The sequence below is a fragment of the Leishmania major genome, chromosome 30 (genome assembly GCF_000002725.2).
Source record: "Leishmania major strain Friedlin complete genome, chromosome 30".
Classification (NCBI taxonomy): domain Eukaryota; phylum Euglenozoa; class Kinetoplastea; order Trypanosomatida; family Trypanosomatidae; genus Leishmania; species Leishmania major.
The window spans coordinates 26,098-54,077 of NC_007271.2; the positions used below are offsets into that span (position 1 = coordinate 26,098).

Below are 27,980 nucleotides of genomic sequence, written 5' to 3' on the forward strand. Positions count from 1 at the left end.
GTGTGTGTGTGTGTATGGGTGTGGGCCATGGAAAAGAAAAACAGGATAAAATCGTATGCAGGTGAGAAGAGGGGAAATCGTGCATTTCCTTTTGTTGCTTGCAGCGGGGGGGGGGGGGCTGCGTAGAAGACGCAGCCTGGCTCTGCCATCGCTACATGTGCCCGGTGTGCCAGCGTGGCCTGCATCCGCGCCGTCGTCCTTGGCGCCTGCGCCAAGTCCCCCAGGGTGCCCCCGGGTGCGATCTGCACGGAGACGCGGGTGCGCTCGTCAAGGGAGGCCCCCTCGCTATCGGGTCCGCAGACCGTGAGCGTGCGACCGCCCATCCAGACCCGAGCACGGCACGCGCACACCGAGCGCGACGCGTGGCATCGGGGGGTATGCAGCGAAGCAGCGCCGCTACAGCGACCACTCATCGGGTGTGTACTGCCCCATTCGCTCTTGATGGAGTGCGAGAGGTGCGGACAGTGCGCCCTACATATATATATATATATATATGTGTGTGTGTGCGAGTACTCGCGGCCAGGGTACTTCGGCGCGTGAGGTGTGGGTGGGCTCCACATGCGATGAGAGGTGCCAGGTTAGGCGTGCCTCGCGGCTGTCAAGGGGACAGAAGCAGAGAGGGAGTTGAGGACGAGCACAAGGCGCTACGCACTACATTGATGCGGCTCTTGAGGGCCACTGCCGTTCGTCTTGGTTTCCACGACTTCTTTTCGTCACTACGGTTGGGGAGTTCACCGCTCAGGCTAACAAATAAACAAGGTAAAACCATTACTTTAAAAACTGTTGACATGTATCTACGAATATGAAATACCGTCTATGTGCGGGTGTACGGAGAGAGGCGCAACGGGTGTGAGGGGAGGGGAGGGTGTCTGTGAGGCGGCACATGAAAAAAATGGCAACTCTGCTATCCCAAGAAAATGAAAAACGAACTCGTACTCCGCAGCATCAGCATCACAGCCCTTTTCGACCTCCTGATGTCTACGTTTGAAGAGAGCGTGCGTCAGCCGCGGCGCCGGTGGAGTTAGGGCCCCAAGAGTCGTGCGAAAGAGGGTGCGAAGGGGTTTTCGAAGAATATAGGCAAGCGCCGGGCGAGTGCCGCCCACGCACGCGCACAGCAGGAGACTCCGTTTAGTTCACTGCTTCTCTCTGATAAGGCGCTTTCGGTGGGGGATTGCTAGCAATGGTGAGCGCGTCCACCACCCGAAACCTTTTCAGCTCGCCCTGCATCTCCCCATTCGCCAAAATCCCCCCGCTCCTTCGCGTTGCCTTGTCACACACCGGCTGTCCCACCACCTCCCCCCTCTTGCGCTGTTCAACGTGTGTGGGTGCTCTGGTTTCATTGGTGAACGCTGCCGCGCCTTCACCCTCTCCCTCCCCAGCTTATTGAGGTACAATGCGGAGCGGTTGCTCATCTAGTTTCCTGAAGAAGTCGTTAAGTTCCCGCTGCCACTGATTCACCTCCGCCTCACTTGGCACTGCCGCGGATGTGCTTCGACGAGGGTAGGAGCAGCTGTGACTGCTGATGTCTAAGATGAAGACGCTGTCCTCGGACAGTCCGCCATCGGTGCCGATAGTGGTGCAGACAGACGGTGAGCGGGAGTTCTGCACTGGCGCCACAAACGGGTTCGATGGGATCAGCGAGGCCACCCCGTTCGTGCAACGTGGCGGAGTGGCTAAGAGGTGGTCTATCGGAGCGGCGTGCGTTTCGTGCGCGCCCGTCCCAGCCTCATCCTCGCGCGACCGCTTCATGCAGCTTGGCCGCAACAGACGCTGGTGCATGGTTGCTGACTACTCTCTGCCAAACGCGGGTATGTGCGTTCGAATGCACAAAGGTAAAGGGTGCGACGTCACCGACTCGCAAAGTGGCGGAGAAGACACACGAGGAGAGAGACGATGAGAAGAGAGACCCTCGACTTCCGATGCCTCGTTTGCCTTCTTTTCGTTGTGTATCTCTGTATGTGTGTGTGTGTGTGTGTGTGAGAGAGTGGTTGGGGGAGAGACTCCGTTCTCCGAGCCGCAGCGACCGAAACGGCGACAGGAACGGCGAGGCTGAGACGGACGAAAAAATGTATGAAAATATCAAAATGTTGGAAAGATGCACGTGTTTATGTACATCGATATATCTATGTAGATATATACGTGTGTATCTATGTATGTATGTGTGTATGTGTGCGTCTGTGCGGGGAGCTCTACGAAATCTCGGATTCGGGCTAAGGTTGATGGGGGCAAGTGTGTGTGTGTGTGTGTGTGTGTGTGTTTATGTTGGTAGATACCTATTGGTTTATGCTGCACGCACACATGCATGTACAGAGAGATATGTGTATGTACACGGGTGTTTATCTGTTGAGCTATGCGTGTATGTATGTGTGTGTGTGTAGCACTGTAAGCACATGAGGAATTTCGAGACAGAGAGAGAAGCAGATGAAGTGAATGCACTGCACATGCACCCAGGCATGTGCACACGCATGTTGACGAGGCCTTTTCGCTTTGCGAGAGCGCCACCGAGCCTGGAGCGAAGCAGGCGCAACGAAAGATGCGCCACGCCTGCCCCCCTCCCCTACACGTGCCACGTGCGGTGACGGTCAACTGGGAACGGGAGCGAGGGTAACGGAGAGGTCTACACGGCCCCATGACGAGAACCGTTCATGCGGACCGTCACTGTCGAACCCTGCTTCTCCCTCCGACATTATGATGGCCGTCACCGCTCGCCAAGAAGCGCAGAGCACACCGCGCACGCGTTGCACGGCGGGGCATCGCTTGTTGTGGCGCATGATGGGTGTGTGTGCGTGTGTGCGTGTGTACGGGAGACACGTGCACACAAACCAGCACGCAGAGGAGGGGGGACGAAGAGAAGAGGGCAATGGCAGTTCCACAAAGCGAGGAGACGCACAACAAAGAAAGAGCGGAAGGCGAGGGCACGTCAAACAGACATCCGGCCATGGTGCACATCAACGTAGCATCAACATCCACGCCACCGGCCAATGTGGCAGTGCTGGCGTAATGTTGCCACCGATCCCCTCCCCTCCTGCGGCGAAGTCGACGTACTTTACATCTGAGAGAGAACAACACCCACACACACGCAGAAACGCCCAGACACACGGCAGTGCGGTGCCTATCGTCCTTAAGACCTGCGACTCTTCTCTCTCACGCCGGCGTGCAGCAGCGCGTTCAGTATCACCTTGCCGTGGCCGTGGCCGGTGAGGAGCACAGGGGCGTCCTTGATGGTACACACACACACACGCTGGCAATCGAGAAAGGGGACACGGTGGCCGACGTCGTCGTGCAGCGTGTCCAGCAGCAACAGCTCGCCCGTGGCCCGGACCAGGATGAGGTAATTCTTATACACGGACAGTTGCAGGATGGCGCTTGCTTGCACAAGCGGCACAGCAGCGTGCAGCTTCAGGCTCGTGATGACGAGGGCGGCGTGCTTCACAGAGACGATGTTGTCCACATGCAAACGCACGACGTCCCCCTCGGCGTCTACGCAAAAAAGCACCCCCGATCCATTGCCGGCGGCAGCTACCAGTGGACAGGGGTGCGTATAGGACGTGCGCTCCGCCTTGCGCGAGAGACTCCAGAGCCGCACACACGCGTCCTTTTCACCAACCGTAAAGGCGAAGCTGCCAAAGAAGCTCACCTCAATGATCCGACCTGCGTGGCCCAGCAGCTGGCACGACGTGGTCTCGCCCCCCTCCACCTCGTAGATGAGCGTGTGACTGTGGTGGCGCTGATGGACCGTGACGCCGACGAAGAGCTCGTCAGGGGACACGTAGAGGGCGTAGTCCGCATCTGGAAGCGCGGTCTTGGGGAGCGCGCGCTTGTCGAGCTGGCTCTCCCCTCCCAGGTAGTACAAGCCGAGGTGGTTCGGCTCCTGCGGCATAAAAACTACCGTATCGGGCCCCACCGCCACCGCGCTCCGTACGCGCCCGACGGTGTGCTCGATCGGTGCCCCGGTGATGAGTGAGTAGAGCCGCAGGTAGTGCGCTGCATCCACCGTCACAAGCAGGGTCCCTGCGCGGTTCGTCGAGACGCTCCGCACCGACTGCGTCGACACCTTGGCGTTGCGCAGAATGTTGGTGGTGCACTGGCCCTCCTTGACCTGGTCGATAGAGGAGAGTCCTCGCTCCAACGACCACGAATGCACGTCGCCGGTAGTGGTGGTTGCGAACACGTTGGAATCGTGCACTGCCACGTGCTGAATGAGGCCCACGGGGGCCGACTCGGCGCCGATGAGACTTCCTTTATCTGCGTCCCAGGCGATAATGTAAGGCCCAGAGCGCGCTACCACCTTTGCAGAGTCGTCTGTGAGCGTGACGTACTCGATATCCGAGTCCTCGCTGAAGGGGCTGCGCAGGGTGCTGCATGCGGCTCCTGTGAGAGTGCGCCACACCTGCAGAATGGTGCCCTGCTGCGTCACATAGTGGGCGCCAGTGGCGCTCATGCGCAGCTGCACGAGCGGATCGGGTCCAACGTCGATGCGGTGCAGCAGCTCACCGGCGGAGGTCCACACGTGCAGGTATGTGCCGGCGTACGACACCAAAACGCGCCCGTCGCGGTTACAGCTAACGGTGGTCACGAGGCTGTCGTGGGTGAAGGTGACGCACTCCTTCATTTCTTCGTCGTAGAGGCACAGGCAGCAGCGACTGAGCAGCAGTAGACGGTTGCCGCAGAAGAAACCACGCTGGCGAACCCCCTCCTCCATGTCCGGCAGCTCCCGCACAATGCGCTTCTTCAGCACATCGATGAGGCACAGCTGGTTTGTGGCTGTACTGGTGGCCACGAGCGCCGAGCCGAACGTGTCGAGATTCGCCGCCCGCGCCTCAATGCTTACGTCGGCGAAGAGGAAGTTCAGGTTGCTTTCGTAGTCCCAGACGAGCACCTGCGTCTTGCTCGCCACCAGCACGCGTGTGCCGGCTGCGTGAAGCACACCCGTGATGCGCATCTGCCGCTCAAAGGGCATGTGCAGTTCGGCAATGGGCTTGCCGAGGTCTGAGGTGAACACAAACACGGACTCGTTAGTGGCTGCTACCACGCAGCCGCCTCTGCAGTGGCACCATGAGCACGCCTCACTCACGTGCGCCGACACCGCGGCGGTGTTCTCCTGGCCGTCGTTAAGGGGTCGCAGAAACAGTTGCGGAGTGATGCACTTCGTCGCGGCCTCCGCGGAAGCATACGGCGAGAAAGAGCGGCGCAGGAGCGCCGTTTGGTAGAGGTCGGAGGAGTAGTTTGCCACCTCGCGGAGGCAGCACACGAGAGGGCCCTCGGTCATCACTTGCGGCACGGGCGGGCCACCAAGGGTGGCCACCTCACGCAGCAGCGTCCGCGCCTGCAAGAGATGCAGAAACGCACCCAGCACGTGCAGCCGGTGCACCGGCCCGCGCTGCAACATGGCGTCCACAAGCACTGGGTTGCGCAGGAGTTGCACTGCCTGCCGCATGTTGCCGTTTTCTATCATCAACGGCGCCAGGTGCCAAAACGCATGCGGCACCTCCGCGCTGTAGGTAATGACGAGTCTGTACAGGTGGGACTCTAGCAACACACTGAGTCGCGGCACGTGGTGGCAGCAGATGTCCAAAAAGAGAGTCTTGAGGGTCGGGTGGGCGACGCAGATGGTGGCATCTTTGCACCACAGAAGGAGGCCCATGTCCGACAACATCAGCAAAGCAGAAAGGGTGGTGTGGCGGGGGCACGAGCCCAGTTCCTCGCATATGTACACCAGCTCCGAAGCCGGCAAAGGGGCCAGAGCAACCAGTACGAGCAGCGTCTCCACAGTGATCTGTGGATGCTGCATCGCAGTCTTGTCGTACAGCGACTGCACCAGCTCCGCGACTGTCGGTGGCAGCGCGCCCTCGATCAGCTGGTGCGCCTCGTACTCGGATTCAACGTGGTTCCCGGTGTTCAAGAGGTGGTGCACATACGACGAAGCCAGGCGCGGGTATAGCACCGTCAGAGCCTCTTCCTTCTGCAGGTAGCTCCTCTCTGACATGCCGAGAGCCTCACGTGACTTGAGCTCAGACATTTCCATTCCGGGCAGCACCACGTTTCTCTCCTTCAAGCAAGTCTTGAAGAGCTGCAGCGAGTTTATGTCCACCATGGGCGGGCACAAACACTCGAAGGGCTGCGGCATGCGCTTACGCAGTAGCGGGAGCACCGGGCTCTCGGTGTCGAGAGACACCACGATACGGACCGTCCGGGGCAGGATATGCGGCAGCCACGCTGCCAGTATGCTGCAGTGGCACCAGCATGTGTCGAGCAGGTCGATGCGGCCCAGCAACAGAGCTACCGTTGGTCCGGCGTAGGTTCGGATGGCATCCCGCACCCCCTCCGCCAGCGCATCAACGCTGGTGAACCAAAGGGGGCTCGCAGGGGCGAAGAGGTGAAGAAGACGGTACAAAAACACGGCAAGGCTGCAGTGATCGACGTCCACGACGTGGCACACCACGCGCGCCGGCACCTCGCGGCCCACGCTGGGCCGCCCCTCCCACAGCAGACTCGCCACGTTGCACAGGATGCTGCTCTTGCCAATGCAGCCGGCGCCGTAGAGAATGAATGGGGAGCTACTGTCCCGGTAAGGGCCAGAGACGTACTCCAGCACGAGCGCCGTCTTTTTGGGGTGAAAGCGGCCACACGGCACAAAGCTGCGCACCATATCGATCTCGTCGGCGTTGGTGTAGAAGAGCTGCGACTCCTCGAGGCCCTGCACCTCGTCCGCATGCACGACGGCTGACGTGCTCCCGTCCACCGCGGGTTCCCGGAACGTCATCTGAAGGGAGGTGAAGAGGTCGCTCTGCCAGCGCACCACTCGGTTTCTCGGTGTCAGTGCCGCCGCCGGCGCGGTCACCGTCGCTGTGAGGGACTCGTAACACGCGACTCCGCCGAAGCCCGCGCTGCGCAGCCACTGGCTCGCCGGAACCACGTCGCTGACGCCGCCCGACATCTCCCATGAGATCGGCGTGTAGCAGAAGAAGGAGCGCGACGCACGGTAGACGCGGGGCCGCAGTTTTCCCATCTTGTCGCGCAGTGGGGGTTGGGACGGCGGCTTCTGGCGCAGCACCTGTCCCAGCGCAGACAGCTCTGGCTTCGAGAGCGGCTCGGCGCCGAGGAGGGCAACGCACCACGTCAGCTGATGGTTGAAAGCGTCCTGGCACCGCGCCAGCTTGGACTCGACCTGCTCCACTGAGTCCCCTTCGCTGAGGGTGAGGACCGCCACGCGGACTCGCGCTGCGGCCATGTGCTTGTTCACTGCAGGCAGGCACTTCTCGCAGTATTCTAGCACCGCCTCGCGGGCGCCAAGAGTTAAGAGAAAGACGGTGTGCCACGAGTGAGGGCTGCGCGGTATGCCATATGGCTCGTAGCTGTGCAGCTCCATATCCTCGTTGGCCCGCAGCGTCGTCTGCAGCCGTGTGACCCACTCGTCCGTCACCCCGCAGCCCTCCAGGACGAGGTGAGTGAAGCGCGTGTTTTGCCGGGCCGCCGCCCACACTCGGCGAATAGCTGGTGTGGAAAGGAGGTTGCCGGCGACGTCGACACTGCGCAGACTCGGGTGGGCGTCGGTGATAATGTCTGCCAGGAGACTCATGCATGCCTCGTCAACGCTGTTCTGTGGCAGGCGCACCTCTTCTATGCACTGATGGTGCCGCACAAACGAGAGCACGGCGAGCACGCCAAGGCGGCCGAGGAAGGTGTGCGAGGCATCGATCAGTCGCATGTGAAGGAGGTCCGACGCCATGACCTGAGCCTCGATGTCGCTGTTTGGCTTCACGCCGTGCCGTTGACAGCACTCCATGTAGAGGTCGTGCGCGGCGTTCATGATGCCGAGGAGAGCTGTCGAGGATGCAGCTGGCGAAGAGGAGGGGCGCAAGAAGCCCTGCCGAGCCGCCACACAAGAGCAGGCGCCACCTCAACCAGAAAGAAGAGCAAACGCAAGCGCGCGAAGGGGAAGCTTGGCGTGGCGAAGAGCGGAGCAGGAGGCAGTGCGCCTGGCCCTCGTGACGACGGCTGTGCGGGCGGCCTCTATTGGGCGTGCGGACTAGCGAAGCGGATGGGCGTGCAGCACAAGGGAAATGAGAGAGAGAGAGAGAGAGAGACAGCGAGGGTACTGCTGATGCACTGCGTCCCGTCAGCGCCAGCCGTTATTCCTCTCCTGTTTCCTTCTCGGTTTCTAGTGTCTCTGGCCCCATGTGAGGAGCAAGACGTGCACATGTGCGCGAGAGAGAGGAGGAGAGAGAGGAGAAAGAGGGGTCATTCAGTGGAAGGAGTGGGGAGGGAGATTGGGTCAGCGAGAAGCCGGCGCGCGCATCATTGAACCGCCTGCATGATGAAAGAAAAGCAACTACTCGGCGGCGTACAGCGGCGCACACCGAGGCAAACGAATGCACGCCCACTGTTGTGCACGCTAGCGGGGAGGAGGCTACGGCTGCGCAGTCATGCTCATCTCCCGTGGAGCTAGTGGACACTAGTGCAACTCGCTGTAGCCCATGAAGGTGATCGCGTCTACTGAGATAACGCTTCGAGATGCGGCGGCACACGGTCATGTCGGCTCAGCCGCTTGCGTCTGCGACGACGACGAAAAAAACATTGCGGCCCTTCACCGAGTTCGGCCGCGACGCTGAGTTAACGCCAGGACAGCAGAGGAGTGTCGCGCCGTCGTTGCGCTCATCCACAGTGCAAGGGAGGAAGAGCGCCTTTGAGAAAGGATCCGCGTAAGCGCCGTGTTGGTGCACTGAGATAGCAGCAAGCCCCCGTATCTGTGCGTTGCAGCGAAATCGTCGCTGGCATCGGCCAGCGCGCAGCGTGGCCCAAACTCCGCCGCAGCGCTTCAGGAGAGTGTCAACGACAGGGACTGCTGCAGCTCTACGAGTTCTAGGAAAGGAGAAGGTAGGCTGCTGCGTGTTATGGTCAGCATCGCGAGGAAATGCAGCGAACGGGTAAAGTCCAGGTTCGTGTGCAGGTGCTCGCAGTATGAAAGTGATAGGACAGACAAGAGCGGCGTGTGCTGCACCAGAACCGCCATGTCGACGGCCGTTACGTTCGTGTGGTCCAGGCAGAGCTGCTCCAAGCTGTGCGCGCCGCACAGCCAGCGAATGTTTGGCACCGTGCCGTAGGAGAGGTGGAGGTGCTTGACGGAGCCCAGCACCTGCGTCGACGGTGGGTCGTCACGAGGCCAGCGCATGTGCGCAAAGTAGCCGGCTTGCAGGTGCAAGGTGGGTTGCGTTATGAACGAAGCGAACTCGGTGGGGCGAAACACGTTGCCCGACAGGTCCACTATCCGCAGCGTCGCGAGGGTGCCGAGCTGTGCCACGAGCATGAGCCGCTCGCAGCTGGAAGCACGCAGTATTCGAAGGGAGGCGGCACAGGCGAGGGGTTCAAGGCTGGACAGGTGTGGACAGGAAGAAACGTCAAGGGTAGTCAGGAGAGGAAGCTGCGCCAAAATGCGGAGCTCCGCGTCGCGGATCAGCGTCTGGGACAGTTGCACCTCCTGCAGGTGCTGGAGCTGACTAAGCGGCTTCAAGTACTCCACACAACACTTACTTGCCGTGACGCGGCGCAAGAGAGGCGCGTACTCAGCCACAACCAGAGAACCATGCACGCTCGGAGAAGGCAGCAGAACAAGGTCCTGCAGCCCCGCAAGGACAGAAAAGACGCGACCAGTGCTGCGCCTGTGGGCTGAGACGCAGGTGCTGAGGCGATGCCGCGACGTCAAGGCGGTTACCTGAACGGGCGTGCCTTCCCAGGCGGACAGCAGCGAGTTCAGCACGAGGCTGTCTAGGTCCGTCACGTGCACCGCCACACCCACGGGCCCGAAGAGGCGGTAAAGTAGCTGTGTGTGCCACGTCACGAGCCACAGCGGCACGGTATGGTGAAACTCGTTGAGAGTGATGCCCATGCGGTCCACCCGTACAGTGCACACGCAGCCGCTCTTCTGCTCGTAGGAGGAGAGGTAGTGTACGCTTCTCTCGTGAGCGGCCTGCCGCGTGCGAGAGGGGGAGTTTATCATGGACGCGAACGCTGCAGGGCTCGCTGCGCACCACGCCCACACGATGCCGCTGCCATGGCCCCGTGCGACATACTCCGAGACGGCGCGGATCCCCTGCGTGTCCATCGTCTCTGCGCACTCACCGCCACCGCATGATGCGCACCAACGAGGAATCAACGACGCGCTTCGTGCTTGCGCACCCCTCTACGAAAACACAAGGAAGGGCAGCTAAGAGAGATGCGGAAGGGAAGGGAGAGGGGGGCGTCGTTTGAGTGTGTGTATGGGTGGATGCGTGCTTTGATGCGCAGACGGTGTCAGGCGGCAGGCGCAGCGCATCCCCTGAGGCATACGTACACGAGTTGACGGAGAGCAAACATAGAACGGAGCGATGCGGAGAGATGCAATGGTGTCGCTCTTTTCGGCTAGTGGAGGCGGGCCACATGCCGCGGGGTACAGCGGCGATGGTGAACAGAGACAGCGCACAGAGTCGCCTCCGAGAGAAACCCACTCGGTGCCCATATGCTACACAAAAGAGCACAACTCTTCGCACGGGTGTGCACTCAAGCCCGCCAGCGACTCGCACAGCACACATGGGCAGCGTAACTTCGAAAACAGCGACCAAGGCACCCAAACCTCTGACAGAGCAGGCAGGTAGTTGCCCCAGCAACCGCAAAATGCGCGGCAGCGACGCGAGTGTCCACACTCCGTTATCCGCACATCACCGCATAGAGAAGAATAAAAGTGCCTGTGCTGTTTATCGGCGCTATCTCTCTCGTGCTATCCACTAGTGTCCTGTGGCAGAGCCCCAAAAAGCACTGCGCACTCGTCCTGTCCTCGAGTGATGCGCGTGGGCGTGTTGGTGCACTTTCATGGCATAGGCCACAGCCTCTCCTCCGTTCACACACACACACACACACAGGCTAGCCGCTCTCCCGTGCACATGCCAACCAACGGCGACGCACACCAGACGAGAGCCAAAAACAATACACGAGAAGGACAACGGCAAGGAGAGGAGCAACCACACGTGAGAGCCTGAAGGGAGATCGATAAGGAGGGCCCACAGGCGGGGCAAGACAAGAAGAGAGAGACGCGGAGGCCGCGGACTCCCGAGCCAGCCACAGCTGGCAACAGGGGGAAATACGCACCACACAAACACCCACACACATTGGAATGAGGGATGCACAAGTGTAAAACAAAATCGCGGCGTCACCTGCCCCACCATCACCGCAGATGGGTTAATGCAGCGTTAGACGCATGAACGCAGACAACGCAAGGCCCCAATCCACGGCTCCCACCCCGGCACCGCGGCCACCACCGACCTGCCACCGTGCATGCGACCAGCCCAGGAGTCCGCAACAGAAAAGAGGCGACAAAAGATAGAGCACTCAAATTCGGTTCTACTTTTGGCCAACGTGTGGCCGCTTCACCGCCGTCCAATATTAGTTAAGCACCGCTCCGACCTCCTTCCCCCCTCCCCCACACGGCCCCGTCACAGGCCCCATCCACGTGGTGAGAAGCAGCGCTAGACATGTGCAACAGCAATGCACCGACTTGGTCATCTGAGAGCACGGCCCCTGCCTCAAACTCTGGCCACTCACCTGCTTCGCATGTCGCCTCACAGCCGCACCCTATCATGCTGGCCTCCATGTGGTGAATCCCCGTCGGGGCGGCTCAGGCTTCCTAGCACCAGTGGCCAAAGTGTGAGGGCCAGGGGCGGGGTACATGCGGCTTGGGCTGGTACTCCGTCGAGCACGTGAACGGCACAAGCCTGTGCACTGTCACAGGTCGCTCCAACGCAACGCCATCTAGGACCTGGCCACCGGTACCAGTAGAAACACATCCCGATGACTTCCCCTACGTCACAGACACTTGCCCCTGTCACCACCAGAGGTGGCTCGGCATTGGCTGGGTTAGGGGGAGGGGGGGGGGGGGCGCCTGGCCTCCTCACATCGAGTGGGAGTGCAAGGGGCCCTGGATGCCAAGCACTGAGCGGTGTGTCTCATCGCCAGGGAAGCACGAAGCCTAGATGAAAATAATGAAGGAGCCCCCCCCCGGCACGCGCCTGTGCACGTCTTGGGTGCAGAACGTGGCAAGGGAAGAGGGTGTAAGCAACGCACACGTCAAGCGGCTGCCTGGCTGTCCTCCCCCGAGCACTGGCGACCTCTATCGCTGGGTGGAGAGAAAAGGAGTCTACTAGAGCACACTGGCAAGCACCGGGAAAGGTTCGTCGCGTCAAGAGCGACAACGGGCACAGGCGAGGCAGCGTGAGGAAGAGAAGAAGGGGGTGGCAGACGAAGGAGAAAGTCTCCGCGTGGAAAGTGACGCCGGTCACTTGTGTGGTCTTGCTGCTGCGCAAGGCCCCGACTGAAACGCACTAGCAATAAAGGAAGAAGAAGCGAGTCGCCAAGTCTACCCGAGGCAACTACGGAGTGGCGCGTACAGGAATGTGACAGCAAGCTGTCCGGCATCTGCATCACGGAGACACATCCCTGCCCTCACCTTCCGACGGCTTAAATATGCGACGCGACGGCTCCTGGCACGCCCATCTTGTCGAACATCAGCTCCCTCTGCTGGCGTGCCTTCAGCGCTGCGGCGCTCTCGTTCTCCCGTGGAGGCGACGGCAGCAACTTTCCAGGGTTACAGATGTTCTTTGGGTCCACTTTCTGCTTCACAGCAAAGAGGAGGTCCAGCGCATCAGGCCCCATGTAGCGGCTCATCCACGGCACGTGCTCATAGCCGATGCCGTGGTGGTGGGTGAGGTTTCCAGTGTGCGCCAGCATCGCCTCCGTCGCACGCTTCTTGATGGCGAGGAATATCTTCATGTCCATGTCGTCCTTTTGCGCGCTTGCGAAGGTGAAGTAGAGGCAGCAGCCGTACTTGTACTGGTGGGCCGTGTGACAGCCAATCCAGCCGCGGTGCCCGTGTTCCTTCCACACCTGCCGCACAGCGGCCTTCACTGCACGCCAGCACGGGATCGCCTGCGAGTAGAGAACGCTCGTCTCGAAGACGTCCGCCCAGTGCGAGAGAGACAGGGCGAAGTCACGTATGTACGGCAGGTCGTACTTCTTATCCTGCCACGTAGCACCCGCGCTGCGGCCGACACCGACGCCACCGTACTGCTTGAAGACTGCAGCCGTCTCGCTTCGCTGGAACTTGACGCGATCCGGCGTTCCCTCAAAGCCGACGATCACTAGGCTTATGCGGCGCAGGTTCCAGCCGCGGTATCTCTCAAGGAAGGACTTGACACCCATACTCACCAAGCGCTGGAAGAAGCTGTGCTTGGTGGTGCTCATCGCCATACTCATACGAAAGTCGTCCTCGTCGTACAGGCGCATCGTGCACGGATGGATTCCTTTGGCGGTGCATGTGTAGAAGGCGCTGAAACCAGCCTCGAAGGTGGGGAACAGGTACCCTTCGTATAGCTTCGTCTCCGGGATGGTTTCCAGCTTGATGGTGGCCTCCGTAATGATGCCGAAGGAGCCTTCGGAGCCGATGAAGAGCCCGTTCAGGTCCACGCCGCACGTGCGGGACGTGGTTGGGGTTTCGATGATGCCTGTCGGCGTTGCCACCTTCACCGCCACCACCATGTCTTCAATGTCGCCGTACTGGTTCGACATGGCCCCGCTGCCGCGTGCACCAATCCATCCGCCGAGGGTTGAGTAGATGTAGCTGTCGGGGTCGTGGCCCAACATGAAGCCGTGGCGGAACAACTGCGCATCCAGGTCAGGGCCAAGCACACCGGTTTCAAAGGTGGCCAGACGCGACTCGCGGTCAATCGATATCATGCGGTTCATGCGGCGCATGTCCACGGAGATGATCATGCGGGCGCGCTCGAAGGGGTCTGCCTCGACGCCACCCGTCACGTTGGTGCCGCCACCAAAAGGAATAACGACCACGTTGTGCTTGTGCGCCAGCCTCATAATCTCGACACAGTCCTTGTGGCTATTCGGCAGCAGAATGCAGTCTGGAGCGTGTTCGACCATGCCCTTGCGCACACGCCACAGGTCGCGGTAGTTTTTGCCCGCAATGTGGCACAGACGACTCTTGCCGTCAGGGCGAATTTGGCTCTTCTCCAGCACCGCGGAGATGTCCTTCATGAAGGCCTCGTTGATGTTCGCCTTGTTAAGTTTCGCAAGTGCCTTCTCTAGCGGGATGCTCGGCGACAGCGGCGGGATCTCCTTTGGACCTACTCCGCCGCTGATCTCCTGGTAGAGGAACTCAAGCAAGTTTTTGATCGGCTTGCCATCCACGTGGCGTACCCAGAGCGGGTTCTCGTCGTCGATCTGCATCTGGACATCCTCGACACCCCACCCATTCCACTTGAGGCGATCATACACCTCCGTCTGGGTGGGCGCCTGCGCCTCGTCAGCGGGCATGCTGTCCTGTGTTTTATCGCTTCGCCTCGTCGCCTTGAGCTGTACACGTCGCGCAACCACCCTCTTCTGTTGGGCTCGCGGGAACTTGCTCGTGTATCGGGGAGCAAGTTGGCAGGTGACTTGGAATGTCTGCTCCGTGGAGAGCAAGAACGAAGAGGGGAGTGAGTGAGCGTGCAAGCGAGTGCAATCGTCAGTCCGGTTGCTGTGTGCGCCTCAGTACACTCCACCCCTCTCGTGTCACGGGGGAAGGCAGTACGAGACAAGGCGAAAAGAAGGGGCCAGGGATAGAGAGGACACCGCAGACACAAGACAGCCAAACAAGCAGAGATAACGATGATGCGAATAACTCTATCAGCTGGAGACAGGCACACGGCAGAGACTCGCGGCAACACGGATATCAGCAGGAGAATGAAGTGCGGTGCGGCACAAGGCAGAGCAAAATAGCGGAAGGGAACGCAGAGAGGGAGAACGGACGCATCGGGAGCATGCAGCGAAAACGAAGGGCTGGCGTGCGACATCGGAGACGACGCCGGAACAGAGCCACGACGCGGTCGGCGCGCACACACACGCCATGCGATGCAGCTTTCGCATTCGTGCATGCGCACGCACACAGACGGCAGATGCTTGGAGAGATACAGTCACTTCGCTATGTGATCAGCGAGCACGCAACAAAATACGAGGCGGCGCGCACACACAGGCGGGAGCGCACGTGAGCAGAGGAGCTGCGGTTGTTTCACTTTCTTTGCTTGCCGCACGGGCAATGCCGTGACTAAGCAGCGCTCACGCCACACCATCCACCCACCCGCCCGCTCTGCCCTTAAGATCTCAGTATTTTCCGCGGCAGCAGAAAAGGCGGAGCACGGCCATGGTTGCCTCATAGCGCCACCCTCGCGGTGTGCCATCCTCGGGCGCGCACGTGACCATGTTGCGCTGCTGCATCGTGGACAGGCATTGGCGCAGCTGGCGGATCTTGTCGAGCAACTCCGTCGGAGCAGCGCGCTTCAGCATCTCCTCTTCGAGCGCGTTGAGACAGAAGAGCGTCATGTTGTGGTGGAAGCCGAAAAAAGAGGCCGTCTTATACCGGCGCTTTGCATCGTGCGACGTGGCGTCGTGGCGGAGCAGCGGAAACAAAATGTCCTCGCGGATGGTAGAGGACCCGTTGAGGAGCATGACGACGCGGTCGATCCCCATCCCCCACCCCGCCGTTGGGGGCAGCCCAACCTGCAGCGCTTTGAGAAACGTTTCGTCCAGCGCCATCGCCTCGTCGTCGCCGGTTTGCCGGTCCAGCAGCTGCTGCTGAAAGCGGTAGTACTGCTCCTGCGGGTCGTTCAGCTCGCTGTACGCGTTGCAGTACTCGGTGCCATTGATGAATAGCTCGAAACGAGCCGACAGCCCCGGCCGCGCGCGCTGCTCCATCGCCAGCGGGCTCATGAACAGCGGATGGTCCGTCACAAACGTCGGCTCCACCACGCAATCAGTGATGAAGTAGTCGATGAGCTTGTCGAACATCTTGGCAGCCGTGCGCACCGACGGCAGCGGGATGTTGTAGCGGAGCATGATGGCAGACATGTACGCCAGTCCGCGCGGCGTGCTCAGCTCTGTCGGGGGTGGCAGCTCAACGCCGGCTGCCTCCTGTACTGCGTCGTACGCGTTGACGCGGCGAAACGGCTGCGCAAGGTCGATTTCCACCGGCTTCTTTGCCACGCACGACGTCACGGTGATTTTGGTGGTGCCGTTCGCCGCGAGCGCCAAGTGGCGCAGGATCTCTTCCGTCATGGTCATCAGATCCTCGTAGGTGTGATAGGCGGCGTAGAACTCGCATGTGGTGAATTCGGGGTTGTGGCTGCGGTCGGCGTCCTCGTTCCGGAAGACACGGCCGATCTCGTACACACGCTCCATGCCGCCCACAACGCACTGCTTCAGGTGAAGCTCCGGGGCCACCCGAAGGAAGAGATCCGCGTCGTTGGCGTTGTGGTGCGTGACGAACGGCTTCGCGTTGGCGCCTGAAGCGACGGAGTGCAGCACCGGCGTCTCCACCTCGACGAAGCTGCGCGCGTCGAGAAAGTCACGCAGAGCGCGCGTGATGGCGTGGCGCTTGCGGAAATGCTGCACGACGGACGGGTTGGACATCATGTCAACAAAGCGATAGCGGTATTTAATGCCGGTGTCAGCGAGCGGCACGAAGCCCTTCAGATCGGGGCACAGCGCCTGGTCTGTGCAGACGTACGGTGCCAAGATGGAGGCCTCCGTCGCGTAGAGGGAGAGCTCTCCTTTCGCGGTACGACCCGGCACGCCGGTGGCGCCGAGGATGTCGCCCGTGTGCAGCGTGCTAGCAAAGGCACGCAGATCGGCCTTGGTGAAGGACTCGTTCACCTGCCGCAACACCTGCAGTTGGGCTTCGCCGCTACGGATGGTGATGAAAAGAATACCCCCCATGTCGCGGATACTCACAACGCGGCCCCCGACGCGCACACTAGCTGCCTCGCTGCACCGCTGATCGGCTCTGATGTAGTCGTACTTTTCTCGGAACTCCGCGAGCGACGTGACAGCGTCGAATGACTGATACGCGTTCGGGAAGTCGAGAATGGTGCGCGGCGGTGGAAGAGAAGCACCAGCCCGTGCGGTGGTGGTCGCGACTCCAGCGCGCTGGCTTCTCGAGGCTTGAAGGGGGGCAGGGAGAACGGATGAGGCAGGGACCCGATCGCGCCCCTTCTGCCTCCGCTCTTTGCGTCTCGGCGCCTTGCTCTCGGCGGCGGTGGCGGCGTCGGCCCCCGGTGCCGACATCGGGGGAGAGGCGGAAGCGCTGGAGGCGGCCCCCCCCGACAGCGGTGGCACAGTGTCGGCAGTCATCGGTGCTCCCTGGCGGGCGACGGCCGATGTTCTTCGGTATGGGAAGGTCAAAGAGGTTAGCAGCAGCAGCGCTGCTGCTGCTGCCGGTGCTTTACTGGCACGATACATCACCGCACTCACGGAAGACGGACAGAGCCGACGAGGACGCAGAGAGAAGAAACAGGGGAGGGGTGAGAGAACCTGCACAGCCGCGAAGCGCGACCCGGAAACGTGAGCACGCACGCACAGAGCAAGAGCTGGGATTTGCCGAATGCGTCAGAGCCAGTAGGCGGCCGAGTGCGGCTGTGTGACAGATGGCAGGTGGGCCGTGTGGTTCCGAGGACAAGAAAAGAGACCAAGACGATGAGCGCGCACAGAAAGTCGGTGTTGGCGAGAGCAACGTGAGCCAAACCATGCAAGCAGGACAAGCGAAGCGGTGCGTCACTCTCACCCTCCCACGCACGCGCAAGGGTGCATAGATGTCTAAGCGCGCGCGTACGTGCGTGTGCGCCGAGGTGATGCGAAGTTGGCGCGTGCTTGCCCCTCTCATCTCCTGTGAGGCGCGTGGGCGGCAAGCGGCATTGCGCCACACTTCCCCACCCCCTTCCCTCGTACCTCTGAGGCATGCCTTCCCATGGCGATGAACGACACCCTCGAGTGGAGAGGAAGGACGAGCATCCGCAGCCGCAGAGACACGCGCGCAGAGAGAGCGCGTGCGCCACATCCATCCTCTTCGCATGTGGATTCGTGTGTGCAGTGGGAGGCTCATGGAGTTTGCCTGTTTTGTGTTCGCAGGGAGAGATTCGCTTCTCAGCTCGGCGGTGAGGACGGAGCTTCGGCCCCTCGTGTCTCCGTCATAGAATCCATAGTGACTAGCGTACGGTATCCTAAGCAGAGGTGCGCACAAACAACCTCGCCAACGCCCCGGGCCCGACAGCAAGGCACCGCAGCACGACGCCATCAAGATGAAAAGTCGAGAAGCGGCGAGACAATTGAGGCCCCCTCCCACACGGTGGGCACGCTCGCTACCATGCACGATCACAGGCACAGTCATGCAACCATAAACTGACACGCAAACGCAAGGGCCAGACTTGGTGCCCCCCTCCCCCTCCCCACACGCACACACACAGGAGGAACGGCGCCATCACGACGGGGAGAGGGCAAAAGAGAAGGGGCCACCGCAGCACAGCTCGCACGCACGAGGGAGATGAAATGAGGAAGACAGAGAAGAACCCAGCAAGAAAACGCCACGCTGCACTCGACACCGTTTCCAGCCGCAGCGCTGGCATACACACAAGCAGGCGCACACGCCCATGGGACACCCGCCATCGCTACAGCTTGTAGTTAAAGAAGTAGAACTTAAAGGAGAGCGTGAGGCCCATGTGGAAGGCCGCCACGAATACCACCAGGCCAATAAACCAGTTCCGCTCCAGCGTCGTTTTCCACATGTGCCACATGTTGATGAGCAGGTAGACTGTGGACCAGGCGCCGCCGAACATGATGAAGGCCCACTGCGCTGTACTATACGGGATCATGCAGAGGATAGCCACAAGCTCAAATATGAACATGCTGTAGCCGTACAAGCAGACAGTGTCGGTGAGGGTGGCGGGCAAGTTCTTCCACTGCATAATGCCCCACACGACAGCACCAAAGACGAAGCAGTAGAGGTAGATGACGGCGTACGCGACTGAAGCGACGGAGAAGTCATACCTCCACGGCTGCGCCGTGTTGTTGTTCTTCGTGTAGGCAATCCTGCTCATGATGTTGCTGACCACCGCCAAGGTCATCCAGAGGGTTGTGCAGATCCAGAAGGGGCCGTACAGATCTGGTTTGCGGGACAGCACCACCCCCGCCTCCTCAAGCGTCGTGTCTTCCGCGATCCCGCCAGCCCCGTCAACACCAACGCATTCGTTGAGGTGCCAGTTGCGATCCATCAGGAAGTCTGGCGGGTTTATCGGGATGAGCGTGTTGCTGAGGCGCAGCAGCAGCTGCCGCGTGTTGATGTCAAAGAATTGCTGGTAGAAGGGCAGCGTCCAGAACTTGCTCGTTGCGGCCGTCTGGGAGGCCGCGGCGGCGTCGGCCTCCGCGGCGGCAGGCTCAGTTGGCGGCAGGGGCGCCATCGTGGTTAGCGGCGGGGTACCACTGCCATTGCCGGCGTACAACTGCATTGGGGGCACGCCTGCATTGCCGTCCGACAGCTGCTTGGAGACCTCCGTGTACGTGGCAGAGCTGTAGCCGTGGAGATGATCACCGGTGCTGCTGAGGGCAGCGGAGGGCGCGGACCCAGCGGGCGGCACGGCGGCGCCGGTAGAGGCGTACGGCTGCTCGCGGAATGGGTCGGCCGAGACATCGCTCTCGTACGGGTTCGCCATGGCTAATGGACTGTGTGGGGCGCGTGTACGCAATATCGAGCACGTATATCGTTGCAGTGGAGAAAAGAGCAGGGGGGCGGTGAGGAACGTTCAGGTATGCGCAACGGCAAACGGTCGAGTGCACTCGCTCTCACTCCGGCGGTGGCGATGATGCGTGGACGTGGTATCAAACTATGAGGACGCAAGTAAAGGGAAGCAGCGGTGCTGACGGATGACGCGTGACAGAGTGGTCGGACGAGGAAGTTGGAGGCGAGTCAGGCGGGGGAGGCCACTGAGCATGTAGGAGACGTGCATGTGTGCGCTAGTCCTATCAGAGGCACGGCGTTGAAGCGAAAAAAGAGTGTGTGCATCCCTTCGCCTCTTTCTTCTTCCTGCCGCTCGCTTGCCCTCCAGCCGGCCCGATGGCATTCTCCCCGGCGTGAGGACGTCTTTGCTGTGCGCAGGACTCCGCGGGCGTGTATGCGCTCATGGAGGGAGACAGGGGGAGGGGGGCAGAGGGCGGCACCTTCTTGGCAGAAGTCACCACAAGGCCACACACACACATGCTCACCTACGCCCTCCCCCCTCCGACGGGGAGATCACGTGGGAGACGGAGTAGCACGGGCGGTCGATTGCACCTGCTACATCCATGCACGCAGACAGGTCTGAGATGGCTGGGGCAGAAATACCTCAGTGGTGGCCACAAAACTGTGAGAGACGAGAGAAGAGTAGCAAAACACTCAACAGGAAGACAAATAAGGAAAGGCGGTGGGCGCAGAGAGTCTGCGCGTACTGAGCGGGAGCGAGAGCTGCCCCTTCTCTCCCCACCCACCCTCACACACACATACATACAACCACGCCCAAGAAAACGCAACGACCGCGCAGCGAAGCGACACACAGCGAGTTGTCGCTTAAGGGTACAACACACAACACATGAGGGAGACGCTCTCGTGTGCTGAAGAGGAGGAAAGCTTGACGCAGCAGCGTGGTTCCGCGGCCGCCAAGGCGCTTGAGCAATCCCTTCGCGAAATAACTGCCCACCCCCTCTCTCTCTCTCTCCCACACACACACACACACACATACGCCGCATCCCTCGTGAAGCGCATTGCCTCTATCAAGTCGATCACCCTCCCCTCCTTTATCGCCTATCAACTCGTATCGACCACAGTGCACCTCTACGAGTTCTGCCGCCGCCGCATAATGATAGAGGAAATCACCATAGCGGCTGTGAGCGCTACACCGGCGTACAAGACAACGGGGCTGTCGCCTTTGAGGGAGCAGCGCGCAGCGGCCTTCGCCTCGATAGCCTCGTGCAGCGCCTTCTCCGTCGGCAGCTTGATGCGCGGGTTGTTGTACCACTCCACCGTCCCGACACTGGTGCGGCTGCTACGGATCGCCTCCGTGAGCGCCTTGGCATTGTCGTCCGACAAGTTGCACGAGGTCAGGTCGAGGGAGTACACATACCGCATGTGGGGCACCGCCCGCATCAGAGCCTCCCGCGCGGCATCCGTGACGGCATCGTTGCAAGCCAGGTCAAGCGCGGTGAGGTGCTTATTGTTCGTTTTTGTAAGAGCCTCCGCAATGGCCGCAAAGCCGACGTCACCCATGTGATTGACGGAAAGGTTGAGCGACTCAATACGCGACGCGCTGGAGAGTATAAAAGCTTCAGCGATAGCTACTGCGCCAAGATCACCGATGTGGTTATCGCTGAGGTCGAGGGTCCTAAGGCTCGGGTGGCTGCCGAGTATCTCCGCAGCTATGCGCCCCCCCTCATCGCCCAACAAGTTGAAGGCCAGTGAGAGCTCCGTGAGGGTGCGGCAGGCCATCACGCCGTCACACAGCGTGGGCAGCCCGCGTGGGGTGATGTGGTTCGTGACAACGTTTAGCGTCCGCAACTTGACAGACTGCAGCAGCAGCGCGAGAGGGTATAGCGCCTCGTCCTGGATGGCGTTCTCGTTCACATCGAGGTAGGTGAGATGCGGACAGTGCTCACGCAGTGCGTCGAAGAGAAACATCGCACCCTGTGGGCCGATCTTATTGTCTTTGAGATCCAGCGACTCGAGATTCACCATCTTCGAAATGTACCGGCTTACCAGCTCGATGCAGTACTCGGGGGACATGTTGCTGCCGGACAAGTCCAGTGATGTCACCCCGGCGGGGTCGACAATGGCGGCCTCGAGCGCCTCCGAGGTGAGCTGCCCATACGTGAGCTCGATCACGGGTTCCTGTGATGATAAGGCGGGCATTTCTCTAGATGGAAGCGGCGGGGGAGAGAGCGGCAGAGCGAGTATGGTGGTGTAAGACAGAGCCTAGCGAAGATGTCGCTGCACCCCGGCACCTGCGACTGTGCGCGCGACTGACTGGGGTGTCCTACGAAGAGGGGCAGCTTGGGGGGACCTTTGAAGGAACCACCAGCGCAACGCGAGACGGGCGAGCAGCAGCACAAACGAAGAGTCAACAAAGGCGTCCAAGAGAAAGAGAGGGAAACGCTGGGGTTGCGTGGGCGTGCATGCGGGCCACACACGCGGTGACAGCGTTGACAGGGGTTAGAGAACGCCACTGCACGCAAGAAACCGAGGCGCCTTTTAAGAGATGCCGTGAAAACGAGACTCACGCAAGCGCGTCTTACGATGAGTCCCGACAAAGGAAGGGGAAAGATAAGGGCGGCTCCGCAGGTGCCACACAGAGAGGGCGAGGATAGACTGCAGTGCGCAAGTCCGCGTCCACGTGTTGCGCGTCGAAGGCTGGCCAGAGGATGTGCGCCCTTGTGGATGGCAAATTATACGTTAAGGGAAGATACCAGTCTGAAGACCTGTGCCAGCGCTCCACCCCCTCCTCGAGGGGAGCCCACGCGCAACGATGGAGCAAGCGAGAGAGAGAAAGAGGAGGCGATGCGGCAACGGTGAAACGGCAAAAAAAGGGGGAAGAAGCGAGAAAGTGTCGGCCGCTTCAGGAAGCGGCTCAGCGACGTGCGCGCCGTGTGCGAAGTGGATGGGAGAGAGTCGCCCACCACCGACTCATACACGGCGACAGAAAGGAGACTACAACGCCCCCACCCTTGAAGTGTGCCATCGGCTAAGAGGGGGTGTATGCATCACAAGTCGAGGAGCAGAAGGGGGGGGGGGGGGGGGGCAGTGAGTGTCAGCCCTGCTCCATCGCCGAGGACGTAACGGTCGCTGGAGCCACCCCCTCGCAGCTCTGCTCGTTCCGCCTCGCCTTTTTCTTTCGGTAAGGGCTGTGCGCTCAACGAAGACGTCTTCGGGCGCCAAAGTGAAGTGGGGTGTAAACATGTCGAGTGTGTGTCAGAGGAGGGAGGGGGAGAGCAGCAGTGCAATGGCGCTCGCTGAGGGGCACTCCTGCCCCTCCTGTCAAGGCCCTACCCACCAAACCGTTACCTCGCCACCCTGCCCCTTCCCCGAAAACACAAAGGGAGCGCAGGCGCTACGCGAGGCGTCGACAGCGTGTGGGGGAAGGGGGGAGGGGGGAAGAAGGCGCGTGCGCGCTCGCTGACACATGGCTTAAGAGTGGCGCGCGCACCACTCCAGACACCGGCTGGCAATGCGCTTGAGGCCTACACGAAGCTGCAAGCATAGCATGTGGTTTTTTGTAGGCTCGTCACCGGCGTCCAGGTCGCATCCTTCGTCACCGTGCACCTCTGCCAGAGTCTCCTCGTCCTCCGCAAGCGTTGTGGGAAAAGACCCCATGACGCACTGCACAGTACTCTTCACCACCGACACGACGGCAGCCTCTGTCACCGGCGACAGTGGTTCGAAAGGGCCGTAGCGGCGACTCTCCATGATATCGAACTCGTCTGCCTGTGCGAGCTGTACGCGGAGGAGCGCCAGCAAAGCAGCGGGTGGCACGCCGTCGTGTGGAATCCAGCAGCGACCCGGCAAGCACAGCGCGTAGCGACCCATCAACGTCAGGCGCCGCGCATCCCAGCTGCTCTCGGTGCCCCCCTCACGCGAAAGCGGTGCGGACGTGGCTGTGGCGTCGCTCTCGCTCTGCGGCTCATTGGACCCTGCGGGAAGGGTGAGTGGAAAGGGCAGCTTGTCGTGCACGTTGTCGGGCCCCAGCAGAAATCCGTAGTGCTGAAGCAGCTCCCAGTTCTGCAGTGGGCCGTAGCTCATCCACAACTCGCGCCCCACATCCGCCGCCGTCAACGCAGCGCCTACCTGCATAGTAAAAGGGCCCCCGTTCGGCTCCACCTTTCGAACAAGCACGTCGGTGTGGTTGGCGTGATTCACCATGTCTGCCAAGGGCACCAGCGCCATGACGACGGCGCCATCCACGTTAAGGTTGAAGGCGCGCGAGTCGAAGGTCGACTGGGCCCACACAAGGTGCTCCCAGACGAAGGCCGCCGACATGTCGGCCAGCGACGGGGCTGCTGCCGACGCACCGTGCAGCTTCGAGAGCGCGCGATGGAAGAGCAGAAGGAGGGAGTTCTGAAGCTGATCAACAAAAGCCTGCATCTGACTGCGCTTGGCGAGAACGTCGTCGACCATGTCGAGTCCGTCGAGCTCTGCCAGATCGCGCAGCTCCCAAGCGGTGGGTATGGTGGGGTACCGCTCCGGGCAATGTGTAAGCAGCCGCCTCCAGTGTGAGCGCTCCACGCCCTCAACAAAACGCTCGTAGACGAGGCAGATAACAAGCATGGCCTCCTCGTTTGCCAGGAGGTCGCGCAGAGACGGCTCGGCAGCGATGGCGCGGCCCAAGGCGCAGTACTGGAGCAGAGAGTCGGTGAAGAACATCTCAGAGCGAGGCACTTGAAGCAGCGTGCCACGGCTGGGGACGGGTGCAGCACAACGCAGAGACCCCTCGCTGTAGTCGTTGCCTGCCTCCATCGGGATAAAGACAACCTTGTCCGACCACGCATCGGCCAGGGTGGCGCATCGGCCGTGGTCGGCATCTCTAAGGGCGGAGCGGGTCGCGCTGGACTCCGTCACGGACAGGTTGCCATGTGGTTTGATCGTAGCCGTCGCGTACTCATCAAGTGCCTCGCAAAGCGCGCTCAATGACGACGCGAGCGGCAACTCGCCACGTTGTTGCTCCTCTATAAAGTGCCAAGCCAGCTTCACGCTGAGCTGCTCGTTCCACGGATCGACCACATCACGCACGCGAACTGCAATCATGCGCGCGTCCAAGCACTCCCACAGAGTGCGCCCGTCCAGAGCAACAAGACGCGCCCGCCACAGCACCTCCAGCAACGTCCAGCCCGTGCGACTGGCGAGAACTACCTGAACAAAGAGTGGGTCTTCATCGCTGTAGGGCACGCCCGTGTCTTCGGCATGCCATCGTAGATAGCGGCGCTTTACTTCGGCGCTGTCAGAGTTGTTCAGCTGCGCCGCAAACCATTGAACGGCAGTGGTGAGCGGTGCGGAGGCGGACATCGCGCCAGAGAGCTGCATGCACAGGCAGTGGATGCCGGGGACGGTGAGGAGTTGCCAAAGAAACGGGAGAATGGGGCGGAGGGGGCAGCGGAGGAAGTAGAGGGAGCACGCTACACCAACCAGCGCACGCACGAACGACACCGGAGAAGGCTCGCAGCCCCCGCGCAGCGGTCGGCACACTCACACGATGAACGAGTTGTGTGGCATGGAGGGAAACTGGAAAGCACATCGCAAAAGAGGGAGAGGGAGGGGGCAGCTGCACTCCACCAGCACCGAAACGACGACTTCGGACGACCCTCTCCTTTGCCGTCTTCTTCACCAGCGCCTTGCGTCAATGGTGCCCCCTGCATGCACCGCAGAAGGGCAGCAGCCACGTTTGTCATATCAAGCCCGCATCGCGCCAGCAAACACGCAAGCACATGCACGCCCACAGCGGGCGAGAGAGAGAGGCGCATCCGATGCGCCGTCATTTTCAGGGACGGCAAGTACCGCGTACCCCTCGCCGGAAAACTTCCGCCACAGCAGCCCGTATGCATCGGGACGCTGACGGCGCCGTTCCACGCATTTGCCGCCCGGCCACATCGCGCGCTGCAAGGCGCTCGGCGGGCTGTTCAGCGCCGTGGGGGGTTGGCAGAAATGACCAAGGCGAGTCGTGCCTCCGCCGGAGAGCGCATCTTGACCTCAAGCGCGGTGTAGGTGATGTCGCACATCACGCTGCTCTGGTTGTCAGCGTCGGGGAACCAGAGGAGGCCTCCCGCGGGCATCGCCGGCGAAGAAAAGGCTATGCGCGATAATGCTGATGCGGTCGCGAACCCCCAAGTCGTCCACGCTCACGCTCAACGCGAAGGCGTCTCTCGAGGCCAGCAGCCACGGCACTCCGATCAGCATGCATGCGGAGCGTTAGAAGCGCGAAGACCTTATCTGGGCTGATCGAGGTGCGGCAAGGGAAGACCCACCGCGAGTAGATGCAAAGCGCTATGATGGCGCTGCGCACGTACAGCGCACTCGCAGTCACGGTGCCGCGCAACTTTGAAGCCGTGCGCGCCGTTCGAATCGTTGTGGCGGTCGGAGGCGCCATCGACGCTTCCACGGTCGCTGGCCAGGCGGCCTCCCCCTCCTTGCCGCCGATGCCGCGCGTCAAGCCATCGCACGAGCGCGCGCGTGCCAGGGACGTCTGATGCAGCGCCGAGGTCTCGGGACACCGCTGAAAGAGGGCGAAGGCAAGGGCGGCGGCGGACGCGCCTCTAAGTGGGTGTCTGGTGATGCACAGAACGACAAGGTGACGGCAGGCTGCGCAGCCAGCTCTGCTGCGTGCACGCACACAGCGTGGCAGGACAGCGCGACCGTCCGCCACGATAGGGAGGCGCAAAGAGAATGCATACGGGAAGCCGTGTGCACGAAGTGAAAGCACGAGCAGCGAAGAAGTGCTGGGCCATGTGAGGCCGCGAGCAAGAGAAAGATGAAGGGAGAGCGAGAGCGCCGTGCCTGGAGCAGTCGACGTGACGACATCGGTTCGGCCGTTTGCCGTGACGAGCGTGGTCATCGTCAGCAGCGCAACATGAAAGCGCCTCTAAGTGGGCGTGGGTGTGAGTCCTTCATGGGTGCCTGTTCGCCGGACGCCCACGGCAGCCTTCACCCTCGAAAGTGTGAGCCAGGACTGCCCACGAGGTCATTCGCGCCGCTACCCAGCACCGTTGTCGCGGCGTCTATCTTGCGGTTGCCGTGCGCCCCTGCGCCTGCGCACGCATGCACGCGTGTTGACCGAGAGACACACGTAGAGCACGTCCGACCTACTTGCACGCCATCACGTTGCATGTGGGTGCGGGAGGGGTGGTGACGGTGGAGTCAATGTCGATACAGTCAAGACACTCACATACAGTGAAAATAGGGAGGCAGACAGACTGCGAACGCGAGAGGGGCCCGCAGGCAAAAACTAGAGAAGAGGTACAGCGGCCGATGTGCTACTCCTCCGCAGTCACTCACTCATCGCACTCCCCTCCCCCCTCCCAAAGTACTCCTCATCTCCCTCAGGGGGGGGGTGCTACGCCCCACACATGCGGTCGCCGTTCCATGTGGACTTCACTGCGCGCCAGTGGACAGCGTCCACAAGCGCCCGTGCTTATGCACTATTCCCTCTCCGCCTCCGAGATGTGGACGTTGGCCATGCGCTCGAGCACACTGACGACAGCGGAGTTGTCTCGGTCGCCGTCGCCATTCTGAACCATCGCCTGGAAGAGCTGCGTATTGACGGCGGTGGAGGGCAGCGGCACGCCGAACTCCTTCGCCGTGTCCATCACGATGCCCATGTCCTTGCTCTGCAGGGCAGCCTTGAAACCGGGCGCGCGGTTGCCAGCGAAGAGGCGATCCGGCTTCACATCAAGGGTCCAGCACTGCGCCGAACCACTCTTGATCGCCTCGATAACTGTCGGCCCCGACACGCCGCACTTCTCACAGAAGACAAGGATCTCGCCAAGCGCGACCATCTGGGCAGCCACCATGATCTGGTTCGCCGCCTTGCACACCTGCCCCGCCCCGCAGTCGCCAATGTGGGTCACCTTCTTACCCACTGCGAGCAGCACAGGCAAAACAGTCGCAAGTGCAGCAGCGTCGCCGCCGACCATGACGGTCAAGGTGCCGTTGCGCGCCCCAATGTCGCCGCCAGAGACTGGTGCATCCAGTGCACGCACCTTTTTCTCCTTCCACAGCCGTCGCGCGATCTCCTGCGCGACAGAGGGCTTGATGGTGCTGTTGTCCACAAAGATGGCCCCTTCACAAATGCCGGCTGCCACGCCGTTGGGGCCGAACACGACCTCCATCACGTCAGGGGAGTCCGAGAGATTTGTGAAGACGACATCAGAGGCCGCCGCCAACTCCGCCGGCGTCGCGCACGCCGTGGCGCCAGCCGCGACGAGGTCGTCGCACTTAGAGGCTGTGCGGTTCCACACACTCACGGGAAAGCCCGCCTTGAGGATGTTGACGGCCATGGGTTTGCCCATGAGCCCCAGACCAATGTATCCGACGCGCATTGCTCAAGAGGAGCCACCACAGGGTCCGTTTA

General features: G+C 61.3%; 8 protein-coding genes across 8 annotated transcripts; all 8 read right to left on the reverse strand.

Moving 5' to 3' along the window:
- Window positions 1-3,121: 3,121 nt before the first annotated feature.
- Window positions 3,122-7,810, reverse strand: LMJF_30_0100 (conserved hypothetical protein; the record flags this gene model as incomplete). The annotated part of the gene is made up of 1 exon (XM_001684547.2): window positions 3,122-7,810. The coding sequence occupies one exon, from the start codon at window positions 7,808-7,810 to the stop codon at window positions 3,122-3,124; it is 4,689 nt and encodes a 1,562-aa protein (XP_001684599.2).
- Window positions 7,811-8,818: 1,008 nt separating this feature from the next.
- LMJF_30_0110 (conserved hypothetical protein) lies at window positions 8,819-10,102 on the reverse strand (the record flags this gene model as incomplete). The annotated part of the gene is made up of 1 exon (XM_001684548.1): window positions 8,819-10,102. The coding sequence occupies one exon, from the start codon at window positions 10,100-10,102 to the stop codon at window positions 8,819-8,821; it is 1,284 nt and encodes a 427-aa protein (XP_001684600.1).
- A 2,384-nt stretch (window positions 10,103-12,486) lies between these two features.
- Window positions 12,487-14,352, reverse strand: ADS1 (alkyldihydroxyacetonephosphate synthase; the record flags this gene model as incomplete). Its single annotated transcript, XM_001684549.1, has 1 exon — window positions 12,487-14,352. One exon carries the CDS (start codon window positions 14,350-14,352, stop codon window positions 12,487-12,489), a length of 1,866 nt encoding a protein of 621 aa, XP_001684601.1.
- Window positions 14,353-15,177: 825 nt separating this feature from the next.
- LMJF_30_0130 (putative lysyl-tRNA synthetase) lies at window positions 15,178-16,788 on the reverse strand (the record flags this gene model as incomplete). The annotated part of the gene is made up of 1 exon (XM_001684550.1): window positions 15,178-16,788. The coding sequence occupies one exon, from the start codon at window positions 16,786-16,788 to the stop codon at window positions 15,178-15,180; it is 1,611 nt and encodes a 536-aa protein (XP_001684602.1).
- A 1,724-nt stretch (window positions 16,789-18,512) lies between these two features.
- On the reverse strand, window positions 18,513-19,553 carry LMJF_30_0140 (conserved hypothetical protein; the record flags this gene model as incomplete). Its single annotated transcript, XM_001684551.1, has 1 exon — window positions 18,513-19,553. One exon carries the CDS (start codon window positions 19,551-19,553, stop codon window positions 18,513-18,515), a length of 1,041 nt encoding a protein of 346 aa, XP_001684603.1.
- A 1,154-nt stretch (window positions 19,554-20,707) lies between these two features.
- LMJF_30_0150 (putative leucine-rich repeat protein) lies at window positions 20,708-21,358 on the reverse strand (the record flags this gene model as incomplete). The annotated part of the gene is made up of 1 exon (XM_001684552.1): window positions 20,708-21,358. One exon carries the CDS (start codon window positions 21,356-21,358, stop codon window positions 20,708-20,710), a length of 651 nt encoding a protein of 216 aa, XP_001684604.1.
- A 1,692-nt stretch (window positions 21,359-23,050) lies between these two features.
- Window positions 23,051-24,940, reverse strand: LMJF_30_0170 (conserved hypothetical protein; the record flags this gene model as incomplete). The annotated part of the gene is made up of 1 exon (XM_001684553.1): window positions 23,051-24,940. The coding sequence occupies one exon, from the start codon at window positions 24,938-24,940 to the stop codon at window positions 23,051-23,053; it is 1,890 nt and encodes a 629-aa protein (XP_001684605.1).
- A 2,108-nt stretch (window positions 24,941-27,048) lies between these two features.
- On the reverse strand, window positions 27,049-27,948 carry LMJF_30_0180 (putative 2-hydroxy-3-oxopropionate reductase; the record flags this gene model as incomplete). The annotated part of the gene is made up of 1 exon (XM_001684554.1): window positions 27,049-27,948. One exon carries the CDS (start codon window positions 27,946-27,948, stop codon window positions 27,049-27,051), a length of 900 nt encoding a protein of 299 aa, XP_001684606.1.
- Between the last annotated feature and the right edge of the window lie 32 nt (window positions 27,949-27,980).